Genomic DNA, 12013 nt, shown 5'->3' with positions numbered 1-12013 from the left:
AATTCTTCTCTGCTGTGAGCATAATCTGACTTTAAGTCTGTCTAACACACACAGAGAGAAATTTATCTATGTACATACTCCACATGCTAAAGTGAAGTACATGACTCACTTTAGTGATCCAGGGAAGGAGTGTGGGAAGGTGGAAGAGCTGGTAAAAACCATTTCCCCCTCCCCCAATAGGATTCTTTTTTTTCCCCAGGGCAATTGGGGTTAAGTGACTTGCCCAGGGTCACACAGCTAGTAAATGTTAAGTGTCTGAGGCCAGATTTGAACTCAGGTACTCCTGAATCCAGGGCCAGTGCTCTATCCACTGTGCCACCTAGCTGCCCCTCCAATTGGATTCTATAGTAATTTGGACATTGTTATGTGGTGCTCAATTCCTCCCATGACTATCTGTCTAGCCACAGAAGCAGCATTGGCACTCTCCTAATTTTAATTCTGAACTTGTGATAAAGTTTTAGCATTGTAAACTAACTCTTCTCTTTTTTTCAAGTATGTACAGTCACATTTTAGAGCTTAAGATACTATGATAAAACTTATTTAAAAGTACTACTCTGGATCTTTAGAAATTCAGAGAAAGGATCCATTACTGACACGAAACTTAGAGGGATGCAGAAGAACAAAAGCTTCAAATAACTTCTAATAGGCTTTACTTTATAAAGTCTGTCACTGGAAAATTCAAATATAAAACTCTAAAATCTGTTACTTGAGACCTCAGACTCAGGGAAATAATCAATTATAGCAGCAAACTGGCTAGATGAAAGCTTTTCAAACATATTTCCTAAAGTGATTTAATTGTGTGCTAAGATATAACCTTGTTTAAAAAAAAAGATATAACCTTGTGCAATTTTTACTGGTATACTTTCAATGTAAAAGAGTCATATTATGAAGTATTTTAAGGTGAATAGGCAATTTACCCGATTTTGGGATTTCAGACTTCCACACTCCTTTGAAACTTGCCGATGTGCATAGTCCCCAGATCTGCCCTGAAGGGAAGTGTCCGAGTCTGGCTGGTTGAATGCTACCTGTAATATTAAATATTTCTAATTAAGTGACAAGAAAATGGAATCCTGTTTTTTTACTGAAACATAAAAGTTAATCTGTTTTTCATTCTGTTTACATTTCTAATACTACAGAAATAATTTCTAGCATATTTGAAAGAATTTATTTCCTCTCCTACACTGATATTCTTAGGCTGAAAATAGAGTTTATTATTGAGTACACTGTTTGTAGATTATGTAAACGCCTTGTTTCCCAATCATCTCCTCTACTTGGTAATTTCAGTCTCATTCACATGTTCACCAAGTAGTAGGAAGGGGAAAAAGATTTAAACAATCCATTTTTAATTCTGATTGTAAAGTCCACTGAAATTTCAAGTAGCTTAAAACTAATGGCTAAAAAAATGGCTCTTATTATCCTTTGACTGATAAATTAACACAAAACTTGAAAACAGTCTATCCTTTTTATTTTTTGAATCATCAAATTTTAGAGTTGGAAAGAACTTTAGAAATCATGTGGTTTCATCATTTGTTCACTTTAGAGAAGATATTTTTCTTAGTTTTATTATCTAACAAATGTTTATTGAATATGTGAGTGTGTTTAATAACTATAGGTGCTATGGAGAATGCCATGAAGTCTAAGGAATAATTTCTACTTCCAAGAAATTTATAATCTGCCCTTTAAAACATAATTCAGATGTTATTTTTTCCCTACATCCCCTGGTCAGTGATGACCTTTCTCCAGGAACCTCACACACGACCTTGGCGCTACCCTGTTTTGCAATTTTAAAAATGCATTATTATGTATTATAATATTTCATCCCCTTAATAGAAGCTGTACCTAATCTAATCTTTTGATTTCCCTAGTTCCTAGTACAATGCTCTGTACCCAGTAGCACTTAAAAAAAATACATACTACAATTTCCCCCTTCACCAAACTTTCTCCTCTTAATATAGTCTAAAACACAATAAATTTTCAGGAAAGCAAGGAAAAAGTGAATATCTGAAGTAGGTGTTATTATGGGTTGACCAATTAATTAATAGGATTAGAGCCTTAGAGGTAGAAAAGACCTCAGGAGTCATCTAGTCAAATTCCCTTTTTACATGAGGAAAATGAGGCCTACACAGGATAAATGACTTGTCTGAGGTCATACAGTAAACACCAGAGGTAAGATTTGAACCTAGGTCCTTGGATGTCAGAGTCAAAGCTCCAATACCCACTCTATGCCTTCAAGGGGTGCTGATGTAGATTTTTTTGAAAGCCTATAGTTGGACAGATAAGCCATTTACAGGCAAAACATTAGAAAAAAATACCGGTGTAGGATTAATTGCCAAACAAGTAATACAAACAATAAGTGCTATTAGAATTGATAGACTGATGATGGGATCACTGTAACCTAAATGGGTCAGGTCAGGGAAAGCATGGAGGAAGAAGGAGTAGTTGAGCCTAAGAGGATAGGAAGGGTTTGGACAGTTCAAAAGAGAATAGGAAGGGCTTCTGGGCCATGGGTTAGGTTTTAACTTAATTTTTAATTCTGATACATATGTTTTCTCTACACTAACTATAAATATACCTTCACTTTAACTTACATCTATTTTTAAAATAGTCAAAATTTTCCACTAGTCAAGACTTTCCTTAAACTTCATTCCCACAGAAAATAACATGTCTATAACATGTAAAAAAAAAATCAGAAGAGAAACCTGCATTTAGCAATCTATTCCTTCTTCATTCTTTTGCATTTATTAAATCTCTATAAGGCATCATATCAGGTCCTACACTTACAAAGAAAACCCCTCAAAAGTTCCTACCCTCAAGGAACTCACATTGTACTGGGGGGGAACAACTTGAACATGAGTAATTTTTAAAGGCAGGGGAGAGGTGAATGAGACTAGTTATCAGGGTCATTAGTGTTCATTACTCCTGCTAGCTAACTCCTACCTAACAAGAAGAATCAAATGGAGAATCAATCTATAATTTTTTTGTATATGGATTACTAAATCGTATTTTCATTTCATTGGGAGTTTTCAATATCTGAGACTTAGCAGCCACAGCTGTTATATAATTAATTAATTATTCAGTTATTAAAAGTCAATGAATCTCAACCTTTTTGTGTTTGAGGCTATTCTCAAACATTCCTTGAGACAGTAGTTGCACTACTATTAGTATCTAATGATTTAGAAAATACATGACATAAAGCACCTATGCATTCTGTAACAACATTAAATGAATTTACTAATCACAACAGCATACATATAGATATACATAACACCTGAAAAGCAGTAACAGCCAATGCTTGATGAGAATATAGATTCATAGACATTCTGCAGTAACAACCCAGTGTTGGGGAACCATGAGTAGAATTTGCCCGAAAAAAGAGCTACACTACGGTGCTTTTTCAAACATAACCATCATTTTACCCTGGTTCAAAGAACTGCCTGAAATGCACTCCAATTTGGCAACTTCATTTTCAATGTCCCTTTTAGTTCTCATATCCTGTGATTCTAGGAGTTTTAATTGTGGCAACTCTATATTTTCAAGATAAATAGACACAAAAAACCCCACTACTGTTCAAATGATTATGCTAAAAAATGGGGTTGACTGGTAACTCCTTGTGCTTTTTTGTTTTAAACCAAGTCATCGCAAGATTATTTTCCATAGTTTAATGAGATTCTTTTACATGTTTAGGCAAAAATAAAACTATGCAGAAGTCATATGTAATTTTCCGACACCAAAAATGTTATTATTGTACTTCTATCTTTAAATCTTTTTAAAATGTGTTGAAAGCTATTAACACACAATGTGAAATCACATACAATTGTAAAGAAGTACATCATCTAAGCCAAAGTGTAACAACTAATATGACCACTGTTTGTATGTAATCTTTGAATAAAAACACTTGAACCTAACTACTCTTAAAATGACTCTGTTGAAGCTTAAAAAGGTAAAAAGAATACAGATTCTTTTCCAAAGACAATGACAGGGGTTGAAGGAAACATTAAATGTAGCCCTGAGTGCAATTTCACTTACTAAACTGAAAACAATTTTTTAAAGGGTAAGAACCACCAAAATTGTGAAAACATAACAATTCTCAGTAATCAGAGATAGAAAAGGGTTTATTGTCTTAAGTAGTTTTCAGCAACACGTTCATGGTATGTGTAAAGAAGGTAATAAAAACACCTTAAGAAGAACCTTGAGATATTTCATTATGCAATTTTCACATAGCTCACAGGGTTCATAGCATGTCAGAGCTGAAAGGGATCATACAGATTAGAGTCCACCTCCCTTAATTATTTTTAATAGGAGGAAACTAACATGCATGGATGAAATAACTTACCTAAGATCACTCAGTTGCTAAGTGGCTCAAAGTTTTTTCACTCAAAGTTAGGATTTAAACCCAATTCCAAATTTGAAGCTTTTCTCACTATACTTTAAGGCTCCACTTTAACAAGGTTCAGTTATATGGACACCAATGGCAACTTTGGATCAAGGTTCTCATATAGTAGATGAATAATAATAATAATTGACATTTATGTAATATTTTTAAATTCACAAAGTGCTTTATATCCATTATCTCTTCTGAGTACTCTAACCACACTGGTGCTGTCTTCCTAATCAAATCCTTCAATGATGGAACTATAATCCAAATCAAAGGGAATGTCCAAGGTCCAAAGGTGCTGAAAACAGAGTTAAAAAAAAAAACAAACCAAAAAACATGGGAGTAGATACAAGGAAAAACTTGGTCTAAATAGTATTATGAGATCTCAAAGTACATGATCCCTTGGAGGCTATGTGGTTCAGACTCCGTTTGAAATCCTCAAGTGAGGAGACAACCCCTATAACCCAAGGCAACCTATTTCACGTATGGACAGCTCTAACTTTTATCAAGTTTTTTTCTTCAAACTGAGCCAAAATTTGCTTCTCTACACCTTCTACTCATTAGTCCTAGTTTCTGCCTTCTGGGTCAAGTGGAAACATTTTAATTAATTTTTTTCTATATACTTTTTTCCAATAAAAAACAGTGATCATGTAACCTGAGTCTTCAGTCACCTCACCACTGTGGTCATGTTCATCTGCACATGCTACAGCTTGTCAATTACCTCCCCAAAATGTGGCTCTGAGAACTGACCACATCCCCCAGGTGAGGTACCCTCCAGGGCTGAGCTTGTTAGGACTGTTACTTCTCCCAGTGGGCACAATGGCTCTCTTACATGCAGTCAAGGGAGGCATCATCTCTCTTTGGATGCCAAGTCACAGTACTAGGTCTTGCAGTCTACTAAAATCTACACATCTTTTGTTCACATAAACTGCTATAAAGTCATGCCTGTTCAGTCCTGTGCTTATACAACTGATTTTTTTTAAATCGGAGTATAAGATTTTTCATTTATTCCTTTTAAACTTTTACTTATTATTATTAGATTGGACCCACTATTTTAAACTGTTGAGATCTTTTAAAATTCTGTTATTCAACGTGTTAGCTATTTATCCCTCCTAGCTTGTGTCACACTTTCAACTATGACAAGAATGCATGTGATCTACGTCTTCATTTTAGTCAGTGAAAAAAATCTGAGCAGCAGAAGACCTATGTAAATAAAAATTACCAGATCCCAAGAAAACTATTAAACTAGTTGTCTAAATATTAGAGTGAATTATTGCTATTACTTTAGACAAGACAGAAGGGTAGAGTATGTGATTTCTTAGGATATACACACGCATAAACTATACACACAAAAATAATAGAATAAAACAATATATAATATTACATATTTATCATCTTACTAATATCAACAAGTAATAAAGATTCATTGTTTTCTTACTTGATTAGCTTGGCTCTGCAAGAACACTCTTCTAGAATTCAAATCTTCAAAGGGTGAGGGCCTTATATTTGAACTTCTATAGGGCTCATTGGTAACAACAGTTTCTGGTTGGAAAAAGTGATCTTTTGCTAGAGAACTGGAAGTATCGTCTTCTGTTACCTATAGTAGAAAACAAAACTGTTATATCCACTGAATGATTATTAACATGCAATTTAAAAAAAAAGAAAAAAAGGTTTGTTTGTTCAAGACAAGAAGTTCCACTGGCAAGTTTATTAGGTAAAAATCAAAGGAATGCTTTAGACATAATATACTTGGATTTTGGCACAACACTTGCTAAAAACTCTTGTGCTATCTTTGTGGAAGAGAAAGAGAGATACAGACGATATGACTGTATGCATGGTTAAATAGATTTAGGATTTCTTGAATGAATGTAGTATCCCAGGGATCTGTCCTTGGTCCTACATTGTAAAAACTTTTTACTAATGACATAGATAAAGGCAAAGATAATCAATAAACATTTATTAATCCCCTTACTATGTGCCAGGCACTGTGCTAAGCACTGGGATACAAAAACCAAAAACAAACAAACAAACAAAAAATCCCAAGCCTTCCCCCCAGGGGCTTACAATCTAATGGGTGAAGACAACACACTAAAGGAGCTAAGAAGTAGAGGGAGCAGAAGGTACCAGATACTGGGGCATAGAGGAAAAGTCAGAGAAGTCCTAAAATCATGTAGCCAGGTAAGAAATGAGGAGGCATGCTTATCACATTTGCTATATAACACCAAGTTGGGAGGGCTGTTTACTATGTTGGGTGACAAAGGCAAAATATAGAAAATTCTCCACCAGTCAAAAAGCCTAATAAATGTAGGCATTTATTATGTATTGGGTACCCTGTTAAATGGGAATCTAAACAAAGGTAAAAATAGTCCCTGACCTTAAGATCACATTCTAACTGCACATGCAACATGCAAATAACTAGGGTGTGGTGAAGAGAGGGTGGGGAGCAAAGATGGTAAAATAGAAGTAATACAACTGATTCTCCCAGGACAACTCCTCCAAAGAGATGTATACAAATTCTGATGGAGAAATGCAGAAAAGTCACAGTGAGCCCTTTGTTTGAGCCAGAGAGACCAAGAAGTCTGCAGACCCTGGGGACAGGGTTGGAGTGGGAGCCTAGGGTGAAGCACTTCAGTCCTCAGTGAGAGGCTGAACACCAGCATAAAAGGAGGTCCCAGACTTATACCAGAGCACTGCAATGGGAATGGGTGCCCAATGACAGGCTTGTCACTCACTACCCAGTCTCAGAGCAAAGATCCAGGACAGAATGAGAAGGGGAACTGTGCATGACAGTGGCCTTCCCCAGCAAGTAGGCTGCTAGGCAGTGTACAGAAGAAGGAGGAAGCTCAGAAGCTAGCAGCAGCACCTATACAGCTCAGACCTCAGGCAAAAAAACCAGGGTCTAACTTCTAGCATTTAGCTCAGACTGCAAAAAAATAACCAAGGCAAGAAGCCCAGGACAAAGGAGAGTCTACAATTTTTCCACTCTGAACCAACAGCAGCAGGCTACCCTTGAACAGAACCAAATCCAGGTCAGGCTTGCAGGGTTCAGGTCAAGGGAATGAGACGTTTTGCCTTGGATTAGACTTCTTTGAGAGCATTGAAAGTCTACCAGAAGAATCAGCAAAGAAGATGGAGACAGGAGAGTATCATGAAGCCCAGAGAAAAGAGAGTATCCAGGAGGAGAAGGCAAACAAGGGAAGAAGGGAAAGGAACAGAAATTTATTAAGTGCCTACTATGTGCCAAACATTGTGCCAAGCACTCAATGATGATGACGATATGTAACATTTACATAATGTCTATTATGTGCCAGGCACTACATTAAGCACTTTATAATTATCATCTCATTTGATCCTCACAAAAACTAGAAGAGATAGGTTGCTATTATCAACAACTGGAAATCAAGGGGATACCCATCAATTGGGACAGGCTGAAGAATCTGTGGTATATGATGGTGATGGAATAACATTGTGCTATAAGAAATGACAGGTAGGATGATTTCCGAAAGGCCTGGAAAGGCTTATATGAGCTGATGTATATAAGTGAAATGAGCAGAACCAGAAGAATGTTGTGTACAGTGACAGCAATATTGTTCAATGAAGAATTGCAAATGACTTAACTATTCTCAGCAATACAATGATCAAAGAAAAACCCAAAGAACTCATGATGAAAAACGCTATCTGCTTCCATAGAAAGAACTCTGGTAGCATCTGATTACACACTAAAGCAGATTATTTTTCTCTTTCCTTCCTTCCTTTTTTTTTGGGAGGGGGAGGGAGGTGTTTCGAGTTTTCTACAAGATGACTAATATAAAAATATTTTACACGATTGCACATGTATAGTTATCCAGGCCACATTGTGGGAGTTAGGGATGCTGTGCCCGATATGTAAAGTCTGTATAAAATATTTTGGCTTTACCTTCATACCAGAGAAAAGGTCTGAATTATTATGGTATTAAAAGTTGAAATATGTTGATATTATATAAAACTATACATGTATTTTATGAATTTCTTAGTTTCTAAACTTTTTCTGTGTCATCTGTTGGCCTTTGTGTGTCATCTGTGGCTTCTGCAAAACTCCTCCCAAACTCCCATTTAATTTCTTATGCCAACTTGCAATATATCAAAACCTCGATGGGGAAAATCATGATGAGGAACGGATAACCGGATAACTCTCTATCAGATCTGCTGGTTCAGGGAAGGGGGAGGGGAATGAGGGAGGAGTAGGATTTGTAACTCAATTTAAAAAAAATGTTTAAAATTCTTTTTACACGTACATGTATTTTTTCAAAAAAGGTTATTAGATCTGGCAATTAAGAAATCAATGGTAACTTTAGAGAGGGCAGCTTCAATTGAATGAGGCTAGAAGAAAGACTATAGAAGATTTTAAGAGTGAGAAGAAAAGAAGTAGAGGCTCTGAGTGTATATCATATGGCTTTCTCAAAATGTTTAGCTGAGCAGTAAAGTTATAGGAAGAACTATCAGGACAAGGGTGGGAGGAACACTGGAGTGAGGAAGGTGACAGTAGGTAAGGAGAATGGGGATATTAGGGAAATGGGATAAAGGAATATGAAGGGGTCAGTCTTGGCAAGAGAATGACTATCTTTTTACTTGAGAAAGGAATGAAGGAGATAGTATGGGAAGATGCTTGATTTATGTGAGATTAGGAAGAGAGAAGGGACCCTAAGTAAATGGAATCAGTTTTTTTGGATGAAGTATAAGATGGTGTTTAGCAGAGAAGAGTAGTGAGAGGAGATGTCATGGGAGGAGTGAGGCAGAGGGAAACAGCTCTGTAGAGAGTGAGTTAGCACATCAGTTATGGAGAGGTAAGTAGGATTGACTTGCCCAGCTGAGATTAGATAACATGAATTCAAAGAGGATGCAATCAGCAGAGTTTAGTGATTTTCTCCAACTCCATTCAGTAGCATGTGAATGAGGAATGAAAGAGGTAGAGTTGGTGGGAGTTTAACAAAGGGTGATCGACAAAAGGACAAGGGGACAAAGAATGTGAGAGTAGAAAAATGGAAGGGAGAAGAGTGTAACCAGTACAAGAGGGATAGTCTAAGAAAAAATTGAGGGGCTGGGGGGGCGGGGTGCTGCAGAGCTCATGATGAAGACAAAGAAACGGGTCAGGAGTTATAAAATATAGGGAAAGACAGACTCACACAAGATCATGATCAGATAAAAGAATTTTAGAGTCCATGGCTGTGGAAATGGAACACACTGTGTGACAACACAATCACCAGCATGGATATCTGTCTGTATAAGTTAAGGTGGAGTGGTCATGGGAACAGAGCAGCCTAAGGAATGTGGAAAGTATCAATACTTATGATGAGGGCAGGAGTAAGGGTGGAGAAAAACACCATGTGCTGGGCACTGAATTCGCTGGTATAAAGAGAATCTCTTGGGGGGGGGGGTTGATGGCTAACGGCCACCAGGATGCAGATCGATTTGGACAGTGTGAACCTCCAAGTAAGAAAGGGTTCTGAGTGATCTGGGAGAGTGAAAGTCTGAAGCAGAAATGGGGAATAAGGAATCTTCTCATTCCTACTCTATAACCAGTGAGTTGGGGGTATGAATGAAAGTGCAGCCAGTTCTGAAAAGAATGGTCAGGGATGCAATGTCATTAGGAAGGACCTAAGTCTCAGTGAGTACCAGAAGGTAGAGGAAGAAAAGAAAAGGCTTAAGATAAAAGGAAATTTGTTGGGCAGCTAGGTGGCGCAGTGGATAGAGCACCGGCCCTGGAGTCAGGAGCACCTAAGTTCAAATCTGACCTCAGACACATAACACTTACTAGCTGTGTGACCCTGGGCAAGTCACTTAACCCCAACTGCCTCACTAAAAATACAAACAAACAAACAAAAAAGGAAATCTGTTAATTATGAAGTAGATATTCCAGAAAGCAAAGCAGATGGGGTGGGTGATGAGATGATTAAAAAGATAGAATTTATAACACATCAAGTTTTCAACAAAAATTCCTATTTCTATGGGTTAATTCTGGCAAAAAATTGACCCTAGATTCTTGGAGGCTTGAACAGTCAAGTATAATCTCTATGGGTTCTACCATATGTAAAAGAAAGGCTTGGGCTGCATTGCTTTCTGAGAACCAGCTTAGCTAAATATGCAGAGGCTTATCATTAGTAGTAGGCTTGCAACTAGGTAATTATATAATATATTAAATAAAGAAAAATACATAATGTCCCTAAGTCTTGGGCACCCCCTTCTACCTCTTTGGAGATGGTGTCAGAGAGTGCTATGAATGCCATAGTTCTTAGTTTATAAAAATGAAGTTAATCATATTTTAAGTGTGAGATCCTTGTCTCACAATAAATTGATATACTACTGGAGGAAGTGAATCATAGGTTAAGAACTAGGTGCAACCTCAGAAGTCATATCGATATTGACATTCTCTTTATAAACAAAACTAGAAGATATAATGAAGTTGTAGCTAAATGTGGGTTCATACTTCCTAACATAACAAGGAATATTATCTCACTGAACATCAGGTTGTCTCCCAGTGGAGTGGTTAGGATGATTATAAGAAAAAAAGATACCGTGAAGAGAATTACCAATTAAGAGCCAACATCTATTATAGAGGATTCAGGGAGAAAAATTTTATAAAGAACTTGATAATGTTCAAAGTAAATCAACATTTGCTTTAATACTTAGAGACACAAATGCAAAATTGGACATGGGGAAGAAAGCAAAAAACATTGGCAAATATTAAAGATTAAGCAATGCAAAGAAACAAAAGGTTTTAAAGCTACACAGAAGTCAAAAACATATCATAAATATTTTTTAGGGAGAGAGTTGGGCAGTTAGACATAGAAAGCACCAAATAACATTACATTCAGCCCATCGACTTTAAGAGCAAGGACAAAACCATCATGAATTTAGAAGAATAAAAATTAAAATAGATGACAAATAATTAAATTAATTTCAAATTAAGCCACTTGATGGTAAAAATTAGGAAACAGATGAAGAAATGGTCATCAACATTAAGTACACTGGATTCCTGTATTCTCTGAACTTTGCATTTAATTTGTAAATGTAAAAATGTGGTCTGCCATAGGATATTGTTTGCAAAAGCCCATCTGTTTTCTTCTCATGTTTCCCAAAGACAACCTTCATATAATGTGATGTCAAAAGAATGTGAAGAAGGCCCCAAGTATTTTGGGTGCCCCCCCACCCCATAAACTTATTGAAGGACTTCAAACAAGCATCATATGGGACAAATAGGATTGATGGGTAACAATCAGTATCACTGGAGGGAATACTCATATTGATAAAAAAAAAAAAGTGAGGAAGTGGACCTACAGATCCATTTGAGTGTGAATATTCATACCTTACTATGGTGGCCAAGTCACTTAACCTCTGTGGGCAAGACCTCAAGTATCTCCAATCTATAAAATGAAGGGATTGAACTAAATGGCTTCTAAGGTCCCAAGCAACTTTAGGTCTATGATCCTCTAATCTCGTGAAATGCCTCAATGGGGAAAGCAAAAAGAGCCTGGAATCCACCTAAGTGAGCAAATGCCTGGTCATCTTGCCAAGCAGAGAGGTATGGTAGCCATCAGCAACACTGCTTTAGAATGTAAGCTCTTCTGCAACATCTCACAGAGTAGGTAAGTAAAAAAATAT

At 36.8% G+C, this 12013-nt stretch overlaps 1 protein-coding gene across 1 annotated transcript in view; it reads right to left on the bottom strand.

The window, feature by feature from the left end:
* The window catches only part of SPRED1 (sprouty related EVH1 domain containing 1), a 148337-nt gene that overhangs the window by 7660 nt on the left and 128664 nt on the right, over nt 1–12013 (bottom strand). Inside the window, exons 5-6 of the mRNA XM_043984358.1 lie at nt 5814–5972; nt 918–1025 (exon numbers count right to left, since the gene is read on the bottom strand). Of these exons, the coding sequence (XP_043840293.1) occupies nt 918–1025; nt 5814–5972 (267 nt within the window). The remainder of the gene's footprint in view (nt 1–917; nt 1026–5813; nt 5973–12013) is intronic.

This window comes from Dromiciops gliroides, chromosome 2 (assembly GCF_019393635.1).
Source record: "Dromiciops gliroides isolate mDroGli1 chromosome 2, mDroGli1.pri, whole genome shotgun sequence".
Taxonomy (NCBI): Eukaryota; Metazoa; Chordata; class Mammalia; order Microbiotheria; family Microbiotheriidae; genus Dromiciops; species Dromiciops gliroides.
This window is presented reverse-complemented; position numbering and strand designations above follow the sequence as displayed.